Source organism: Lagenorhynchus albirostris, chromosome 11 (genome assembly GCF_949774975.1).
Source record: "Lagenorhynchus albirostris chromosome 11, mLagAlb1.1, whole genome shotgun sequence".
NCBI classification, from domain to species: domain Eukaryota; kingdom Metazoa; phylum Chordata; class Mammalia; order Artiodactyla; family Delphinidae; genus Lagenorhynchus; species Lagenorhynchus albirostris.
Window position 1 is genome coordinate 4,562,612 of NC_083105.1, and position 21,318 is coordinate 4,583,929.

At 53.9% G+C, this 21,318-nt stretch overlaps 1 protein-coding gene across 3 annotated transcripts in view; it reads right to left on the reverse strand.

Annotated features, from left to right (window-relative positions):
• Window positions 1-21,318, reverse strand: part of FBLN1 (fibulin 1) — a 78,883-nt gene that overhangs the window by 51,654 nt on the left and 5,911 nt on the right. For all 3 annotated transcript variants that reach the window (XM_060166897.1, XM_060166899.1, XM_060166898.1), the window contains exons 2-4: window positions 12,287-12,389; window positions 5,509-5,644; window positions 3,215-3,386 (exon numbers count right to left, since the gene is read on the reverse strand). In XM_060166897.1, the coding sequence (XP_060022880.1) occupies window positions 3,215-3,386; window positions 5,509-5,644; window positions 12,287-12,389 (411 nt within the window). The remainder of the gene's footprint in view (window positions 1-3,214; window positions 3,387-5,508; window positions 5,645-12,286; window positions 12,390-21,318) is intronic.

The window sequence follows — 21,318 nt, forward strand, 5'->3', positions numbered from 1 at the left end:
GACACTAACTAGGCATAAGGTGTTATTTTTTAGGGGTTATTAAGATATGGTAAGGGTTCCTAAATAATCCAAAGAATTTTCCAGCTAGGGAGGAACTAAGCCAGAGACACTTAGGGTGTGAGTCATCTCTAGGTTAGGAGGCCAGGAGCACCTTTGCTGAGAATGTTTAATGTCGGTGGAACTAGAGATGATCATACTAAGTGAAGCAGGTCAGAAAGAGAAAGACAAATGCCATATGATATCACTTACATGTGGAATCTAAAATATGACGCAAATGAACCTATCTATGAAACAGACACAGACTCTCGGACACAGAGAACAGACTTGTGGTTGCCAAGGGGGAGGGGGGTAGGGGGGGATGGAGTGGGAGGTTGGGGTTAGCAGATGTAAGCTATTATATAGAGAATGAATAAACAACAAGGTCCTACTGTAGAGCACAGGGAACTATATTCAATATCCTGGGATAAACCACAATGGAAAAGAATATGAAAAAGAATGTGTGTGTGTGTGTGTGTGTGTGTGTGTGTGTGTATGTATAACTGAATCACTTTTCTGTGCAGCAGAAATTAACACAACACTGTAACTCAACTATACTTCAATTTTTTAAAAAAAGAGAAAAAAAGAAAAATAAAGAATGTTTAACTTGGGAACTCTTCATTCACTTGGTGCATTCCATCCCAGCAAAGCCCAAGTCCCTGCCATGTGCCAGGCACAGGCCAGGGTGTCCAGACCCCATCCTCCAAAGGACTCATGGTAAGAAGGCCAGGAGGACTCTTGAGAAACTATTTATCACTCAGGTGATGAGGTCATCAAGATTTCCACAGCATTTTTCAGGAGCCAGCAAGCCTGGCAAAGAATGCCAGAAAAGGAATCTTGAACTGAGGCTTCCACAGCCTCAGTCTCCCAATCTGTAGAATGGACATAACCAAGATACGCCCTAGCACAGTTCATCCCAAAGGAACAGGGTTCTTTCCCCCATCTTAGACCAATACTTTGATCACTTATAACACAGATTATTAGAAAAACTAAGATAAGAAAACAGACATGTAAGTCCCAATTTTATATTTAAACAGACATGTTACTCTATCAAATGCTTATAGAAGTTTCTAAAAGCTTACTCCCAACTTCTGTACTTGTTTTGTTGCAGGCCAGCACTGGTCTGCGGGCCCGCTACGGTAGCACACAGTAGGCCCACAATAAATGTCAGTGGGAGGCAGGAAAGCAGGTCTGTGTCTGGGTGAGGAGGAAACACAGGGAAGTCCTCATAGAGACACTGAGGAAAGTCTGAGGCAAGAAATGAAGCAGATAAAAGACAAGGGAGAAATAAGACATCTGGAGCAACAGAAAAGCTCAGAGATCATTAATGAAACAAGACATAAATCAACAAAAGTCCTCTCTGGAGACACAGGAGAAATTCTCCATCAGTATGAAGAATTTGAGTTTGTTTAAAGTGAAAATGTCATCCATGATTTCAAAAGTCAAGGAAGGAGCCAGAATGTGGTTCCAATCCCCCTTTATGACTAAAATATCTGAAATCAGCCCCACGGCGGCCATGGGGCCCTGGACTTGAGAAATCAAAACAAAGAATGAAAGCCTGGTCGTTGGACCGAGGACCCCAAAGCCACATGAATGGATGGCCTGACTCACTGGTCTGTGAGCTCGCCCTTCCGAGCCCCTTCCTGCCCCTTTCCCATTTTTAACAGAGGGCAGACGGAGCTCAGAGTGAGAAGGCAAAGGTCCCAGTCACGCAGCAAGCTTGGGGCAGAGCAGATGCTTGAAATTTTCCAGGGCTCTTTCCATTATGGCACAGGAAACCATTGCATAAGTGGAAGAGATGATTAGACAACCAAGAAGTTTCCTGAACCATGTAACTGAATCATGAAGCCCCAAGGTTTCAGGATTTATGTGGCTTCCGACAAATGCAGGGTGGAGACTGAACTGGTGGACACACAGCTGGGAGCCCTCTTGAAGCTGCTCTTGGGGTCATTTGCCCCTTTGCTGAATAAATATCTAGTGTTTGAACGCTCACAGCCTGCTATTAATGAGTGTTGCCCCTGCTGTTAACGACTGGTGCCCCCTGCCTCAGCTCCAGATGGAGAGGTGGCACTGGCCAGGCATCAGAAGGCCAGCGCTCCCCCTCCTCTGTATGTCAGCCACGTGATCGTTTTTTTTTTATAATTGTGATTTTTTTTTTAAGATTTTTGGGTTTTTTTGATGTGGACTATTTTTAAAGTCTCCATTGAATTTGTTACACTATTGCTTCTGTTTTATGTTTTGGTTTTTTGGCCCCAAGGCATGTGGGATCTTAGCTCCCTGACCAGGGATCGAACCTGCACCCCTTGCATTGGAAGGCGAAGTCTTAACCATTGGACCACCAGGGAAGTCCCCTGGCCACGTGATCCTGAGTGCCAGGTCCTCATCTGTGAAACAAAAGCACGGCCGGCCACCCACGCTGCCCAAGGCTGCCCAAGGAGGGATGGGACGAAATATGATGGCAAACCCTTTATACCCCTTCTCCCATTTAATCCCAGCAACCTGAGGAAGTAGGACTCTAATTATCCCCTTTTCACAGATGAGGGAACTGAGGCCTGGATACACCAGTTTGCCCCCCAAATACATGTCAGGACAGGGACATGAACACAGATTTGTCAGATCCCAGATCCCAAGTCCTCAGTTTCACTCCAGGACAGTGACAAACGTGAAACTGCTCTGACAACTAGAACCAGTCTCTTCTGAGTTAAGACAATGGTAAATGTGCGTGCCCACACTGCCTGTGATGGTCAATTTTATGTGTCACCTTGGTTGGGCCACGATGCCCACATATTTGGTCCAGCACTAGTCTGGATATGGCTGTGATGGTATTTTTTAGATGAGTTTGACATTGAAATCAGCAGACTTTGAGTAAAGCAGATTGCCCTCCATTGTGTGGGTGGGCCTCATCCAATCAGGTGAAGGCCTTAAGAGAAAGACTGACCTCTCCCAAGTAAGAAGGAACCCTGCTAGCAGACGGCCTTTGGACTCGAGCTGCAACATCAGCTCTCCCCTGGGTCCCTGGCCAGTGGGCCCACCCTGCAGATTTCAGACCTGGCAGCCCTCACAACTGTGTGAACCAATTTCTTAAAATGCCTCTCTGTCTCCAAGTCCTATTGGTTCTGTTTCTCTGGATGACCTTAACTAATTGCACTGCCCAAGAGGGAAGAAAGGGGGTAATTACCTGCTTCTTGAAGGTCCCCAATGTCCCCCGGGGCAAACTCTGCTGTCTCCTGGCCCTTGACACAGCATGCCCGGAAGACCAGCCCACACTGGTAGCCGACCATGAGGCTGTACTCGCAGCTCTGACCCTGGGCCTGGGCTGCCCTTCCCAGCAGGCAGCAATGGCAGCACCTCTGCAAACACAGGAGGAGACTCCCGTTGGGGAAGCCAGACACAGGACACAGCGGATCCCCACAGACCTCTCAGCCCCGTCGTGTTAATGCTCCCTGGACGGTGATGACATGTGCCTGACCTGGGCTGCATCTTCTACATGTTGGCAGGAAACAGCAAACAATCCAGGCCCGAAGCCTGCTGCCCCCAAATCTCGCAGGTCCTGATTTTGAAAGGAACCTTAAAGGGCCTTATCCCAGCACACGCTCCATGATACCTGACTGCCCCCCAACATCCCTGCCGGCCCAGCTTCCACCTCCAGGAAGAGGGGGTTAGGAGAGGGCCTTCTGGGGCTCACACAAGAGCTCCCTAAGGGCCCATGACTTCTGCGTGGTCTGAGATTTCTCTACCACGCCTGGAAGGATGAATATGCACCTCGTCTCTTCCCGCACTGAGTGAGGGTGGTTCAAGCAGCAGGAAGGGAACCTCAAGCCTGGTCATCAAGTGAGGAACAGAGTTGCTGCCTGTCACCTGGACCCCAGTGTTTCCAAAAGTCACAGCTGAATCCCAGGGACAACATTCACCCGGGCACATGAAAAGCCCCATTTCAGTCCTTATCATTCTAAGAAAAGCATAAGAGCTTTCCAGAAGGTCCACAGCAGGAACAGAGGAGGGGTGGCTTTGCTTGAGTTTCGTAGAGGTTGACGGGTCTCCCATCCGCTCATTCTACAGCCTCTGCTGCCGGAAAGAGTGGGAACCTCAGTTACCTCCCCCACCTTTCAGGCCATGAGGCACCCTTCCCGGAAACACAGACCACGCATCTGCCAAAGCCATCCGTTTCCACTCCCCTTAGAAAGTTCCATGCCTTTCTCTCAAGTCGGGGGACACTGGTGGAAGTGTCTGCGGGGCAGACAGCGTCTGCAGAGCCCCAACCCTTCCTGGGAGGTAGTCACTGAACACATAAGGTCCTGGCTCCTAGGCCCCCTTGACCAGATCAACCCCCCTCGCCCCCGCCGCCAGCTCTCTCACACCAGAAGCCTCCTCCCATGAAAGCCCACAGAGGCTGAGGGGCAGGCAGAGGGGCTCTGGACCCACAGCTCCTCTACGTGGAATCTCCCTACACATTCCGACCTGCGTGGAAAGAGAATCCCCGGAAAGGAACCCACACACCCCGTCTCGGGATCCAGACTTCATTCCAATGCTTGCTCCTTGAAATTACTGCAGGGCCTTCCTAACTGGGAACGGGGGCATCTTTCTTCCAGGGAATTCATCTTTGTCACCTGGCACCTCCAACAGAAACCCAGATGTCCAGGTTAATTAACTTTCCAAACCTGAGTGCCTTCTGGTGGGGCTGTTTTTCTCCCTCAGTAGGTGGCAAGAGAGGGACAGCCTGGTTTATTTGCAGTCTTCAGACATGGGAACGCTCTCAGTAACCTTTCCACATCCGTGCAAAGATGCAGGCCTTCCACAGTGACAGAGGTCCTGAGTGACCTGGCCTGGACTTGGAGTCCCAGGATGGATTACGGCCTTCATTCATAGCTGACCTTTGGGCAGGGTTCCCTCTGGGCCAGATGGACCACACTCCCAGCTCTGCCTCACCAGATCCCTCCCTTGCTGGTCCTGAAGGGACCCCTGCTGAGAGGCCACTTTGGAGTGTGGGCCTCTCTGAACCTCAGTTTTCTCTTCCAGGGCGGTTATGGAGGTCACGTGTCATCAGAGGCGTTGGCGGGGGCCCATCCTGAACTCTGACTAGTTCGGGAGAGCAGAGAAACTGGAGGGCCTCCAGAATGGGGTGGGGAATGCCTATCTGAATTGAGAAGAGGCTTCAGAAGGCCCTGAGCCCAGATAACCCCTGCTCTGACCTCCACATTCCTGTTTGAAGCCCCGGGACTGGCAGTCTTCAGGGCAAGGCTGGGTCACTCCATCCCTGTTTCCCCGGTGTCGGACAGGGCCCGGGGTGTTGTCCAGGGTTTACTGAATAAACTGGAGGAGGTGGGGAGACTTGAGTGTCCCTCCTCCCCCCCGAGTTGAGCACAATGCGCTGCTCATAAGGAAAGGCATCTGAGGTCGGGGGTGCAGGGAGGAGCACCCCAGGCCTCCTGCTGAAGCAGTGGCTGCTGAGCTGGGAGGGGCCCAGGTCCTCACCTTCACGAACATGGCCTCGAGGCTGGTGTTGTCACCATGCGGCACGGTGCAGCCGTCCTGCTCGTTGGCCAGGTTGATGCCCGTGGCACAGTGCAGCTCCTCTAGCTGGCTATGACAGCACTGCTCCTGGACCATCCTGTGGGCAGAGGGGGCAGGCTGGCCCAAGGGCTCTGTGGGGCGGGGGGCCCACCAGCTGGTACTCAGGGCCTGGAAGCAGTAGCCCCTCGGGGATGGGAGCTCTGTCATCTTTGGGTGTCCCCCCTTCCCCATCCCCTCCACTCATCCACAGACACACACACAACGCCTGCATACAGAAGGTGCCCAACAGTGTTTAATTAGGAAGACTGGATGCAGGGTGGTATCTGGGAGTGGAGTCGAGAGCCCCAGTTGTGTGGCCAGAGCTCCAGTTCAGAGCCTCAGCCACAGAAAGTTCCCACCTATTTTAAAAAACAAAAACAGCTGATTGCTGACTCTGGGCCAGACCTTCTGATCCTTTATCAAGTTGAATCCTTCCCAACACTCATCTCCAGTTTCCGGAATCAGAGGAAACAGCTCCAGAGAGGTGGAGTAGCCTGCCCAAGGCCACGGAGTGAGGGATGGTGGCAACGGTGACACCGGGCCGTGGCAGCCACGTCTCCCAGCCCTGTTGAGGGCTCGGGGAGGAAGGTCCTCAGAAACCCGAGGACACACGTGCACAAAAGCTTATGTCACCAGAAGGACCGTCACCTCCCAGGCTTGGTCCCTCAGACACAGCTCCAGGCGGTGAGGGCAGGCAGGTGACGGAAAGCGAGGTGTGTGATCACAGGTGTGGCTCCCACCAGACCCCAAATAACCCTGGCTTTGGCCAGAGCCACCAAGGGCAGGAGAAGCCGTCAGACCTGCACTGGGCCGGAGAGGGAGGGGCCCCGCTGGGCTCCGTGTGCTGCCAGCCAGGCTGCCTCGGCCCCCAGCCTCCACCCTATGGGGCCAGAGCTCAGCACCCGGCTTCCCGTGCACTTCTAGAACTGCCCTCGGGCTCCAGGATGGATTTGTCTGCAGAGAGACCTCCGAGCTACTGCAGGTTTGGTTCCAGGCAACCACAATAAAGTTAGTCACATGAATTTTTTGGTTTCTTGGTGCATATAAAAATGATGTTCACGCTGTACTGTAGTCCAGTAAGCGTACAATAGCATTATGTCTAAAAAAGCAATACATACCTTAATTAAAAAAACCTTCCTTGCTAAAAACGGCTAACCATCATCTGACAACGCGGAGTTGCCACAAACCTTCAATTTGTAAAAAAAAAAAACACGCAACCTTCAAAGCAATAAAATGAGATATGCCTGTACTCTGCGACCACACATCCACTCGTGCTCTCAGTGGATTTGCAAATGACAGGCATTTCACTGCATTATCAGGGAGAGCAAGCAGATATGCATTCACTGATCCATTCACTCAAAGATATTTATTGACTGAACAGAAAACAAGTGGTGTGGAAAAATGGGAGCCCTGATGCACTGTGGGTGGGAAGGTAAAATGGTGCAGTATGGCAGGTACTCCAAAAATTTTAAATAGAATGACCATAGGGGGCTTCCCTGGTGGCGCAGTGGTTGAGAGTCCGCCTGCCGATGCAGGGGGCACGGGTTCGTGCCCCGGTCCGGGAAGATCCCACATGCCGCGGAGCGGCTGGGCCCGTGAGCCATGGCCGCTGAGCCTGCGCGTCCGGAGCCTGTGCTCCGCAACGGAAGAGGCCACAACAGTGAGAGGCCCGCGTAACGCAAAAAGAAAAAAAAATTGAATGACCATAGGATCCAGCCATCCTACTTCTGCGCATAAACCCAAAAGAATCAAAAGCAGTGACTCAAACAGCTATTTGCACACCCACATTCCCAGCAGCGTGATTCATAATCGCCAGAAGACGGGAGCAACCCAAGTGTCCATCAAGGAATAGATGAGCTAAATGTGGTCTGTACACATGATGGACTTGGATTCGGCCTTAACAAGGAAGGAAACCTTGACACATGTTACAACATGGATAAACCGTGAGGACAGTAAGCTAAGCGAAATAAGCCAGACACAAAAGGAGGAATACTGTGATTCCCCTTATATGAGGGACCCAGCGGAGTCAAATTCATAAAGACGGAAGATAGAAGGGGTGGGCTGGGGGAGGGGGGGTAAGCAGGAGGTTTTGTTTCATGGGTACAAGTTTCACTAGGAAGATGCAAAAGTTCTGGAGATGGATGGTGGTGATGGCGATAGAGTGCTGTGAATACACTGAACTATACACCTAAACATGGTTACGATGGTACAATTTGTGTTATGTATATTTTAATGCAATTTTTTAAAAAATGTGGCTGTGGCCCTACTGTGTGCAAGACCTGTACAGAGGCGTCAGGGACGGGGAGAGGGATGGCCTGGTGGGGAAGCTCAGCTTCCCACACTGGGGGCTTCTGGGGTAGCAGTTACTAAGTTCTTCCCTGGTGGGGCTGGGCGTCCAGAGAGCTGCTCTCCCCTTGCTGCCTTTCAACTTGGACAAGCATTCACCTGGCTGCCTGGCTCACCTCCTTCAGGTGCTGGCTCAGACGTCTGTTCTCAGCGAGGCGTCCCCAGACAGCTCTATTTAAAATTGTAAACCTGCCCTGATCAGGAGACCCTGCCTCCTGTCCCTGGGTTTTCCGTTCCCATGACACCTTGTGCCTTCTTACAAACGACAGACTTTCCCATGCCGTCATCTGTATCCTCCGTAGAAGAGATTTTGCCTATTTTGTTCACCGATTCATCTCCATCTTGTCCAGAATGCCCTCAATACGATTTGTGAAATAAATAAATGAAGGGGTTCAGAGAGTGACTGGTAGACTGAAAAACATCATCTGAGGATCCACCTTAGGTTTTGGCTCCGTGTGTATCCAAATTCCTCCGAGAGACTCGCGGGCTTAATTCAACCCAAGGTTCGAGGCAAATTTATATGTGGGTTCTAAGGCATATGGGCCCTTGGTCGAGGCCAGAAGGCATGGCGATGCATGAGTTGAGGCAACGATCGCCCCCAAACGTGCCATGTGCTAGAGGCTCAGGCAGAGGCCGAACGTGCCCAGCTGGAGTCCATGTGTGCAGAGAGGGGCTGGCCCCTCTGCGGTCCTTGCCAATCCCCTCGTCTGCCAGTGGCACCAACCCCAGGCCTCTTGTGCCCCACAGAACCCTCAGTGCCTTCCTTCCTCTACCCTGGAGGCTCGGCCTGGGGCTCGCCCACCCGCGTGATCCCATTCTCCTCATGCTGCGCTTAGGACAGCACTGAGATCAATAAAGATTTGCCAAATGAATGAGAACTTAAAACTGGAGATCCCGGCAGAATTCCACTTCAAAAGAAGAAAAATGATACCAGAACTACTGAGTTACCAAGTGGCCGCTGGTCTCTGTTTCTTGTATCTTTTTTTTTGCGGTACGCGGGCCTCTCACTGTTGTGGCCTCTCCCGTTGCGGAGCACAGGCTCCGGACGCGCAGGCTCAGCGGCCGTGGCTCACGGGCCCAGCCGCTCCGCGGCATGTGGGATCCTCCCGGACCAGGGCACGAACCCAACGTCCCCTGCATCGGCAGGCGGACTCCCAACCACTGCGCCACCAGGGAAGCCCTGTTTCTTGTATCTTTTACCTATTACTAGTAAGAGGACCCTCTTAAAACAGATTGGATTTCTGACCTGCTCTCTCCCTTCTCTGCCTTCATTAAAAACGATAACCCTGAACTTGTTAGAAAATCCCTGCTATCAGCATCGCTGCGCTGCTTGTCACTCCCCACTGCACACGGCCCCGCTCATCCTAGCACCGCGGCTCTGACTCGGGGCTCAGAGTCATCTGTCGTGTGCCGTCCCCATCCACTGGGCGAGGAAAGCATGGAGGGCTGGGGCGGGGCGCGGGGCGGTTCTTGTTCTCCTGAGCTTCCCCTACGGTGGCACCCAGTGCTGCCCCCGGAATTAAAACCCAGTTGTGTTCTTAGATGAGCTGCATCTTACTTTGAGCCCAAGACCACAAGCTTGGCCTCTGACCTCTGCAGATGGTATGGGGTTCAGACCCTGACATTAACTGACAAAGAGGAAAGGGTGCAGGGCAGGCAGCACCTAGGGAAACAGGACCGGGGTGCGGTCAGAGCCCAGCAGCCCAGCAGCTAACTCACTAAGAGCCCTTGGACACAGACGCAGCCCCTGCCCGTGAATTCAGCGACAAGTCCACCGGCCTCCCTGGGCCTCGGGGAAACAAAAGGCCAATCGCTGGCAGTCAGCGTCCTGGGAGTTGAATAACACGTCTTGAGGACCCTGTCATATGGAAACTCGCACTATCCAGCCAGAGTTCCCTTGGGTCCCACGTGATGAAGTGAGTGGGCCCCACTGGAAACATGTCGGGGGTCAGGGGGAACCTGGACTTGCACCCATATCTGCCCCCAAGAGAGAAGACCTTCCCTCTCGGCCATTCAGGTGATATGACTCACGTTTCAGGAAATCTCTGACTTCGCGTTTGAAGTTTACAACCCTGCCCAAAATGTAGATCATGGACCGTAATCTCGATGTTCCGACTACCTGGTCTTTTGTTGCAAAAACTCCTATATATCCTGGCTCCCCCCTTGCCTCTTTGGAACAGTTTTCTCAGCATTATCTGAGAGACTGTGTCCCAGGCTTGAAGTCCTCAGAAAGTCCACCAAATAAAACGTAACTGTCAAAAAAAAAAAAAAAAAAAGTAGATCATAACACGAATGCCTGCTGCATAGCCAAGAAGGTAGTTTCTCTAGAGCCTGGAGCCCACTGGGGGTTCAAGATACCTCCAAAGCCCAGTCAAGACATTGGTGAGTAGAAGTCAGTAACAAATTCAGTTATGACTAAAATCCAAATTCACAAGTGGGGCCCAGAGGCCACTGAGTCGCTGACCTCAGTTCCTCCTTCTGTCTGTTGAGGGGTCAGCTGGCTGATGCCTCACTTTGTAAGCCTTTGATCTACAAACAGGGCTCCCCGTTTGGGGTTGAATTGTATCCCTGCCTCCCACAATTCTATGTTGAAGTTCTAACCCCAGGACTTCCGAATGTGACTTATTTGGAGATTAAATGGTCATTAAAGAGGTAATTAAGGTTAGGGTGGCCCTAGTGCAATCTGCCTGGCATCCTTATAGGATAAGAGATTAGGACACAGACACACAGAGAGGGGAGACCACGTGAGGACATAGGGAGAAGGTGGCATCCCTAGGCCAGGAGAGACGCCCCAGGAGGAACCAGCCCTGTTGAGACCTTGATCTCAGACTTCTGTCGGCCAGGCTGTGAGACAGTAAATGTCTGTGGTTTAAGCCGTCCGGGCAGAAGGATCTGTGCTGGCGGCTCGAGCAGACACATACAGCCCCACAGCCTGGCCTGGTGGTCCCGGTTGCTTCCCTCGCCTCGGTCATTATCACAACCCTGAAAGGAAGCTATCACTGTCCTCCTTTTACATTTGGGGAAACTGAGGTTCCAAGTTGGCTCAAGTCACACAGCCTGAAAGCCGGCCCAGGAGGGTCCCCGGGGCCCGGCTGCCTCTCAGAGCCCAGTCTGCAAACAGAACGCTTGGCGCTCACCACCCAGCTTCGCTCCGCAACTGCCAGCCACCCTCTGACGTTTCCAGCTCGAAGCCACGCTCGGGAGCCAAGATCCTGGCTCTCACTCATCAGACGCGCCATAAATCCTAACGGCGTGGTCTCCCAGTCAATTCAAACAATCCGAGTGCCCCGTCTTCCCTTCCTTTGTTTGGTCTATAATGCTTTCGACTTTTCAAGAATTTCCTAAATCGAGATTTACATCCTCCGTCACTGCTGGCAGGCAGCAGTCTCTGCTCGATGCCAACACAAATGCAAAACTCCAGAGTGAGGCAGACAAGCCCCCCCTGCACATTCCTTCCATGGCAGCTCTCCACCTAGCATCCCACAGCTCCAAGCGTCCAAGCAGCTTAGACTCGGATTAGAGGCAGAGAAAATGAACGGATGTCAAGTGATGGAATGCGTTCATACCCTCGCCTCCCCCTCAACCTCTGCTCCCCAGGCAAGCAGATCTGGGTTCAAGTCCTAAGGCCATCACCTACCAGCTGTGCGTACTGGGGAAAGCTCAGTTTCCTCATCTGTAAAATGGGATCAGTAACAGGGTGAAATGAGACGAAGGGCAGCAAACGCCCAGCACAAAGTCGGTGCTTCATAAAGTCTCGCTATTATTTTTACGGTGATGATCAACATTACATTCCTTTATCATTTATTCTAAGCTTACATTCTCCCAAAACTTTGAGGGAGCTTGAGTCAACTGAGGAAGAGAGGAACAAAACTAGTTGATCCAGAGGCTGGCTACTGTATAAAGTAGACAACGGTCTGGCAGAACTTTTGCTCTGGGACTCGCTCGTCTGCGTTTTCGGGGTCTGAAGGTGGCCCATGCTTTTATCTGCAAAGCACTTGCAGTCACACGATCTCATCCGCCGCCCCCAACAACCACCCCCTTGCTGGGTGACTTGGCCACACGGCCCAGGTGCGGCAGCGAGGGCTACAAGCCCACATCCCCTTGCTTGCAGCCTGGTGAAATGACGGGATGCCCCGGCAATGCCAGGGTGGCACGGGAAGAGTAAGCGGAGTCCCGTACAAGGCCCGTGGGAGCACAGAGGAGGGACGCGGGGGTCACCAGCCCCCCACACCTCCCGCAGCCTGGCCCTGGGGGCCCAGCCTCTCCTGGGGGCCTGGCACCCACTGCCCCTTCCTCCCCTGCTTTTGTCTAGAAGAACACTATTCTGGTAGCACAGCGGCACTGGCAAACATACCTGCATTCCTTAGATTCCGAGACGTAGGGCAGTGAGCAGTCCCTGTGCTGAGTGGCCATTCGATGTCCGTCTGCACAGCAAGCCTCCATGGGGACGTCTGCGCCTGCCGTGCAGGGAAGAGAACGGGGTGACTGGCGACAGGTGACTCACCTCGGACCCTGCCCAAGGTCCCCTTAGACGGGTGGCCCCCTCAGGTGGCCGAGAGCGCCCCCTCCCGGCCGCACCATCTGGACACCCCTTCCTTAGGTCTCCTCTACAGCATCAGGACGGGGCCGAAAGGGGCGCGGCACATCCGGTCCTTCAGTCACTCGACAAACGTGTACTGAAAGCTCCGCTGAGTCGCAGGCTGGGAGCACACACTCCTCTCCTCCTAGAAAGGCCTGGAACCTTAACTACTACCTTCCAAACCCAATTCTGACGGGGCTGCAGCTCAGCACCGGGATCCCTGCTCCAGCCAGATGCCGGAAACTGGGATGGGGACCTGCCCAGACGGGGTCCCTGCCCTCGCAGTCCAGAAGAAAGAAAGACAGGTGTTACTGACCAAGGCACAGCTGAGCTGCCGTCCAGCCCAGCGGGTGGGTATCCAGGATGCTGCCGACCCCACTCCTATGGGGTCACAGATGGTTTCTATCACTAAAAATGAACAGTGCAGAACTGGGGAGGCCTAGAGGTGTCCCCCAAACTGGGACAACCAAGGAAGGCATCTCTCGAGAGTGGGGAGCGAACACCAAGGAAGAGGTACAGCATGAACAGAGGACAGAGGAGGGAACCGTGATGCAGGGCCTCGAATGCAACCAGCCGGCTCTGCGGAGAAGCAGAGAGCCAGCGTTTCCGGGACCCACTCTGTGTTCTCACTTCATCGTCGGAGCCACTTTCTAGGAGAGCATCAGTCCTCGCTGTGCGGGTCGGGAAACTGAGGCCGGTGATGCTCTCTGCCCTTGCTTTGTCACAAGGTTGCCTCTTTGCTCACAAAAAGGAAAGATGGAAGGCTCAGGTGGGTCCAGCAGCTGGGGCACCCACGCCCTCCAGCGCCCAGCCCGACACTCAGCCCCACCCAGGCTGCTGCCCCGCTGAGCCCCTCGGCTCACAGGAAGGAGGGGACCCCACCGTTCCCCAAGGGAGGAGCAACCGGGTACCGAGGCGCCCCCCAGCGTCAGTTCCACCCGCAGCCGGGAGGGGGCTGTTGTTAGTGGCAACAGCCTCTGCTCCCAGGCGGAAGCTCACCTCTCAGCAGGACATTTCAAAATTGGGCTCTAAGAAACGCCACGGGGGGCTTCCCTGGTGGCGCAGTGGTTGGGAGTCCGCCTGCCGATGCAGGGGACACGGGTTCGTGCCCCAGTCCGGGAAGATCCCACGTGCCGCGGAGCGGCTGGGCCCGTGAGCCATGGCCGCTGAGCCTGAGCGTCCGGAGCCTGTGCTCCGCAGCGGGAGAGGCCACGACAGTGAGAGGCCCGCGTACCGCAAAAGAAAAAAAAAAAAAAAAAAAAACGCCACGGTTCCTCACGGCTGAGCTTCCCGCGCCCCACGGGGTAAATCCCGCCGGACTTGGCAGCGTTTCCTGGCACCAAGGGCCTTGGGTGTTCTGTTTGAGCTCATTATTCTTCCAAGGCCCGGCCCTCGGGGTGGCCCCCAAAGAGAGGGTCACTCCAGGGCTCAGCACGAGGCCAATGCGTCCAGAAACCCCGGCTGTGACGGCTTGCCCGCGGCCACCTCGAGCGCCTCTGCCCACAAACGGCACCTGGAACGCGGGGCCCTTGAGCTCTGGGCTCACCTCCAGGGAGACCCCCAGTGGGCGTGGTCCGAGGCTGGGCCAGGCGTTTCTTTTTTTTCCTTCTTTTTTTTTTTTTTATAAGCAGAGGTCTTCTTAGAAGCCCATATGATTTAAATTTATTTATTTATTTGTGGCTGTGTTGGGTCTTCGTTTCTGTGCGAGGGCTTTCTCTAGTTGCGGCAAGTGGGGGCCACTCTTCATCGTGGTGCGCGGGCCTCTCACTATCGCAGCCTCTCGTTGCAGAGCACAGGCTCCAGACGCACAGGCTCAGTAGTGTGGCTCACGGGCCTAGTTGCTCCGCGGCATGTGGGATCCTCCCAGACCAGGGCTCGAACCTTGTCCCCTGCATTGGCAGGCAGATTCTCAACCACTGAGCCACCAGGGAAGCCCCGGGCATTTCTTGAACCAGGAGGAGGAAGGGACTTGCCAGGTCCCCCAACAATGACAACCTCAGCCCCACCCGCAGCCGGGGGAGCTTGGAGCGGAAGATGCGCTGCTGCATCCTTGCTCTCTCGGGTTCCCCCAGGCTGGCAATAAGGGTGACAGTCCACCCCAGAGCAAAGTCTGCCGGTCCACTGCCAACCGGCCGCTCGGCCCATCCCGACCTCAGCTGTCCCCCTCCACACTTCCCGACGATGCCATCTGGTGAACGTGGGGGGGCACTGTGGGCTGGGGGTCAGATATAATTGGCATCACTGGCTTCCCAGCCCCAAACAGCGAGGTCCCTCATGAGGGAGAGCCTCTCGGTTACTGGGGTGACCTCCAGGGGCCCCACTCATTCATTCGTTCCTTCCTTCATTCTTGCTCCAGTTGATTCGAAGGGAAGCATTCACGAAACGCAGGACCTGACCCGTCACAGATAAAACATGGCCTGTGGTTCTCCCCCAAGATGACTGTGACCCAGCCACGTGTCCCCTGTGCTGTACCCCTTCACCCCCATCCCAGCCGGGCCCGCCTAGCTCTCCCGCCCACAGTCTCACCCCTCGTGGCTCTCTCAGCCCCTCTGGCCCCGGCCCAACCCCCATCCAGTCTCTCCCCCGCCCCTGCAGCCCGCCTGCCCACCAGCCCCGCCTGGAGCAAACTCACAATTGACAACATCTGTCTGCCTCGCCCTCCCTCCCTCCCTCCCTCCCACCCATGCAGAGCCAGGCCTCCCTCTCCGGCTCAGCCCTCAGCCCACAGCCAGCCCTCAGCAGCTACAGGGGTGAGTAGCAATGCCAGCTTCGGAGCCGAACAGGCGTGGGCTCCAATACCAGTTCCGGCGCCTTCTTGCTGTGTGACCCTAGGCAGGACACTTCACCTCTCTAAGCCACAGCTTCCTGGACGGCAAAACGGGGCTCACAGTACCTTCTGAAGGTGGCTGAGGAGATGGATAAAGCTTATAAAATTCCGAGCACACAGGGAGCCCCAGTAAACAGTGGCTGGATTACACGTGGAAGGAACAAAGGGAATTTGCTTGCCGTTGTCCGTGAAGAATGCGGGAACCAAGGCCCCGTCTCGGGGTGCAGAATGGCCCAGAGATGAGTGGCGGCCCCTCGGCCTCCCTCAACTCTGAGAAAGGCAAGCACAGGTGAAGCTCAGACTCCTGGAGCTGGCTCAGTGGCGCGAGAACTTTGTGCCCAAGCTGTAGAAACGTTTGGAAATGATTCCCACTGGGGAGCCTGGAGCACTCTGAACCTTATTCTCAGAAGGACAATGAAATGTGACATCTTTTGCTCAATCCAGAAACGTGGAACATCCCTGGAATGCCCCAAGCAGCCATAAAGCTGGAACTCCCGGTGGCCGGGGTCAGCACACCCTCCTTGGGCAGGATGCGCCCCCTCTCCAGCCAGGGGGAAGTTCCCGCACTCCCAATCCGAGGGGCCACGGGGCACCCACGGCCAGGCTGGATGGTGACGCAGCAGAGAGGTCAGAGCAGACAGGACAACGCCGTCCTCATCGTAACAGCCGGACACATGAGGATCCCCGCAGAGACAGCCCGTCCACTCACCACCTCTCACCCCCTTAAATTCCTTTTTTATGCCACTGTGCCAGGCACAAGGCGTCACACTGTTGTACAGAAGTAGCATCGTCTCCAACCCACTCCCCCCCAGTCTGGGCATCTACGTTACTTCCGATGTTTCACTATGGGAACAAACAGCTCTGCGTTGAGCATCTTCATCTGTCAACCTTGTCTTCAGATTCTAACGATCCCAACTTGGCTATTCTATTGAAACCATGTTGAGTATGACGGTCTGGTTCTACGAGCCATTATTTATCTTTCCTTATGTCCTGTAGAACAACGGTTATACATGCAGCCTCGGGTTAAAATTACTTTGGGGAACTAACTTCCCCATGATTGTTGTTTTTGGAAGCTGAATGCCCAACATTGAAAGGAATCCTTCTTTTAATTTTTTTATTGTTGATGACATTATACTAAGTGAAACCAGTCACAAAAGGGCAAACAAAAGGACTGTACGATGCCACTTATATGAGGTCCTGAGAACAGTCAAATCCATGGAGACAGAAAGTAGAATGGTGGGTGCCAGGGGCTGGGGGAGGGGGAGGGAGAGCTAGTGTTTAATGTGGACGGAGTTTCCATTGGGGGAGATGAAAAGTTCTGGAGACGGATGGTGGTGACGGTTGCACAGCAATGTGAATGTGCTTAATGCCACTGAGCTGAACACTTAAAAAAGAGCTGAAATGGTCAACTGTATGTTATGCGTATTTTTAAATTTTTTAATTGAAGTAGAGTTGATTTACGATGTTGTGTTCATTTCTGCTGTACAGCAAAGTGATTCAGTTATACATATATATAAACTCTGTTTCAATATATTCTTTTCCATTACGGCTTATCATAGGATATTGAATATAGTTCTCTGTGCTATACAGTAGGACCTTGATGTGTATCCATTCTATATATAATAGCTCACACTGTTATGCGTGTTTTTAAAATGCATTTGAAAAACTGAGTTTCGTGTACCATTTTGTAGCACCCTTCATTAGGAAAGGAATTGTACGTTCTGCCGATTAAGTCACTTGCCATTTTCAATCGATGTTGTCTTTATGCATTAATCTGAATACCGGCAAAGAGGATTAATTTGGGAAACTGTATTTTACAACATCTTTGTATAGCAGTTTGGTAGAGAATGCAATGTTTTCCAAGGCAAGCTGTGAGACCTCAAACGGGAAGGGTGAAAATATTAATTAAAAAGTAAATTGTGGGACTTTCCTGGTGGCGCAGTGGTTAAGAATCTGCCTGCCAGTACAGGGGACACGGGTTCGAGCCCTGGCCCAGGAAGATCCCACGTGCCGCAGAACAACTAAGCCCATGCACCACAACTACTGAGCCTGAGCTCTAGAGCCCACAAGCCACAACTACTGAGCCTGTGTGCCACAATTACTGAAGCTTGCGCGCCTAGAGCCCGTGCTCCACACAAGAGAAGCCACGACAATGAGAAGCCCGCGCGACACAACGAAGAGTAGCCCCCGCTCACCGCTACTAGAGAAAGCCCGCGCACAGCAACGAAGACCCAATGCAGCCAATAAATAAATAAATAAATATATTTTTTAAAAAAGTAAATTGTAACTTTGCAACCAAAATAAAGATGCTTTAAAAGTTTAAAAACAAAACAAAAATCCCCAGGGATCGTCTCTCCCCCATGCATCTGGGGCAGTGGCCAGCAGAGGGTGGGACAGGTGGAGGAGAGGCAGAAAGACCTAAAGTTCAGACTTGCCCTGGCTTTGACCTCCTGCATCACTGCGGACACCGTGGCTTGTTCATTGTACCTGGGGGGTCAGGATGCCTCTCAGTTCTGCCCCATCACCAAACCGGGGGTGACCTGAAGCCCAAAGAGGCGCCTCTCTCCTGTCCCCACTTGTGGACATGTCCGTCGACGCCCACCCTCAGCCTGTGCATCCTGTCACACCCCAATGCACCACCTTCTCAGTGCCGGTCCGCCACTCCCAGACTAGTGGGGGGAGCGGCTGGGTCAAGTGATTGTCACCTGGGAGTGTGACAAGTCCTTTGGCAGATGGGGCCACGGAGCAGAGGAGGCCGCTCACTGCCCGAGCCCAGGGGAGATGGGAGGGAAGGCTTTCTGGAGGTGATGGGGAGGCCCCTCTTCCAGCATCACTTCCCCCAACCACTCACAGCAGGAACTCTGTGACATCAGTGGAAGGGGAAAGAGGGATGGGGGTTCAAGGCTGTGGCCCCAATCTCTGACACAGGCCACATGGCTGGGCTGGGCACGGGGGGGCAAGAAGACGACCAAGGTGCCACCCCACCTGATGCCACACCTCACTGGTACCAAGGGTTTCACAGCAGCTGACAGCATCAGACCAACCAGGCTCACCAGCAGATCCCCTGGCAGCACCTCCCAAAGGGCGTGAAATTGAGGAAACCTCAGGCACAGACCCCGCCATGTCTGAGTGGCCCTCCTAAATCATGTCACGAAAGCAACCTGGAGCGACAAGGCCATCGCTGTTTCTTCTGTCCCCAACCCCGGGGAGCGCTGTCACCTACCCGCACCCACCACGCGCTTACTGTTCACTCTACGCCCGTCCTTAAGAGCCCGTAGTTGCTCTTAAGAGAGAAGTGGGGCTTCGGGCGAGTCTGGAATCTTCTCCCTCAGATCCTTTCCCTCTCTGAGAAGAAACTTCAGCAGGGCACAGTTTTCATCTCTTGTCCCTGTTAATCTGACTAGATGAGATCCACAGAGACAAAATTCCTTGTCCTTCCAAAACCTGGGGCATTAAAATGCCCTCCATGTACATGAACTGCTGAGATATGAGATGGTGGTTGGCTAGCTCTCTATTTGGTTTTAATACTCTCATTTGGAAAAATAAAGAGTTGACGCAAGGCTCACGCCCCATCCGCTCCACGGCACTGCCTAAAGCTGCAGCAAAAAGTTGGGGGGGGTCCCCGTGGGGTCCAGGACCCGCATGGCTGGGAAGCCTGAGATGCAAGGAGACGCCAACAGGAAATTCCAACCCAACAGAACCACGCAAGACTCCCAGCCCTGCGGGGCCCCCACCTCACGAGCCTGGGGAGCCAGCAGATGCCCCTGTTAGGACCCTTCCATGTGCCAGGCTCTGAGCTTGGGGCGAGGGATCCAGAGTCACGACCATGTTCTCAGGGAGACGACAAGCAACTGTCACCTGGTGTGTCCCAGTGCTTTTGCACCATTCTGTACGACTGGGATGAGGACAGACCCATCTCCCCTCCTCAAGGCCCCGAGACCTCCCCAGGACGAAGCAGGGCATGCTGAGTCTGCTCTTATGGCTCCAGGCCCTGTCCTCAGCACAAGAACGGCTGGTGCCCTCACACCCCCCGACACCAGCACCCGGCACAGAGAGACGGGGTCTCGGATAGAGCACCAGCTAAAAGGAGGCAGCAGGAGACAAGGACCAGAAGACACATCTCTGGGAAGGCGAGAAGAAGCAGCTTCTACACTGCTCCCTCCAGGCAGCTCACAGTGACCTCCTGGATCAAGCCCAGTGGACGTGTGGGCCGGCCTCCCCCTGCCCGCATCTCTACAGCATCCCCCACTGCAGGACCCAACTCCCCTGGTTCTCCTCTCACATCTCAGACCATGTATGCACACCTGTCAAGTGTCCTCTGCACCCGGCTTTTGGAAACTGAAGCTCTGCCAGGCTGGGTGGTCCCGGGTCCCTCCTCTCCTCCAGCTAGCTCGTTCACACCCACACCAGAACAAAGGTCCTTTCCTCCGGGAAGTCCTCCCTAACTGCACCCCCCAACACACACACGTGCACACACGTGAACATGGGGCAGACATGTTTCCTTTCTTTCGTGGTTTCTTTGCTCCCTGAACTTCCCAGCAATTAGCACAAGTAATTAACCGAGGGCGTACTTGTGCCACGAGGGCTGGACAGGAGTCTCATTCTGCACCCTGCCCCACAGCCGGTCCAGAGCCAGCACACAGTAAATGTCCGTGAAGGAATGAATGGACGAATGATCTCATGTGATCCTAGCAACTCTATGACACAGGAGATGGGAAGAGATGAAGCAATTTGCCCGAGGCCATGGGACAAACACAGAGGCGGCCCGAAGGAGACAGTGGCTTCCCCCTGAAGCTGGACTTAAAAAACTGGAGACTTTTCAGTTAGAAAAGTGAGGCGGTTAGTTCAGTGTCCTGCTTAAGAATACGATGTGAGAGCCAAGCTGCCTGTGTTCGAACCCTGGGGCTGCCACTTAGCAGCTGTGTGTCGACAGGCACGCTGCCTGGCCTCTCTGTGCCTGGGTGGGGTGGGTCTCACACCAACAATGGAAAATGGGGATAACGACACGCGTGGCGCGATGGGTTTCAGGGAGCCGTCTTACGTCAAAACGAGTGGCGCACGTAGGTAACAAAACTTCCAGTACATTTCACTCCAGCAGGCAGCACAAGCCAAAAGGAAAAATAGGTTCAAGAAAAATACTGGCTCAAAAAAAAAGAAAGAAAGAAAGAAAAATACTAGCTCAGTCCATTAGCATAAAAACACTGATAGCTAGCATCTAAAAACCCGTCCTGGCCGCGTCCCAGCTACCACCCACGGCTCTGGGGACCCCCCTGAGGGGATGCTACTTAGCCGCTCTTCTTCCTCAAACTGCCTGGGAGGGCTCAGTGCCGTGGCCCCTTGTCCTCTCCCCCCACTGCGCCCACCTCCCTGGGTGGCCTCATCCAGCCTCCCCTATCGGCCGAGACTCCCACACTTCTGTCTGCAGCCTGGTCTCGCCCATGAGCCCAGGCTCCACCCGGACGTCTAATAGGAAACTTAAGGTTTCCACACAGGACTCTGATCCCCTCCCCTGTCCAGCTTCTCCGCCTCAGCCATTAGCAGTCACCATGCATCCAGAGGCTGGAGCCAAAATAACTGGGCCAGCTTGAATTATTCCATCTCCCTGCCCCTCCACATCCAAGCCCTCAGCGAGTCCTGTCCACTCTACCTCCCAAACGCCCTAGATCTGTCCACTTCCCTCTGGCCCGCAGATCCCGCCCCCCCGCCCACCCCACCCCCCCTGCCCAGGGCATCTTTGGCCCTGGACCCTGCAGGAGCCTCCCCACAGCTTATTCCACCTCCATTCTGGTCTCCCTATAATGCATTCACCAGGCAGCACAGAGGGACTTCTAGAAGTGGGAGTCCAGGAATGTCACCCCCCTGCTGAGGATCCTCCAGCGCCTTCCCCAAGCATCTAGGATAAAATCCAGTCCACACCCTGATTTCTAAGGCCCTGCACGACTTGCCCCTCCCGCCTTGGCTACCCTCTCGGGCACCCCCC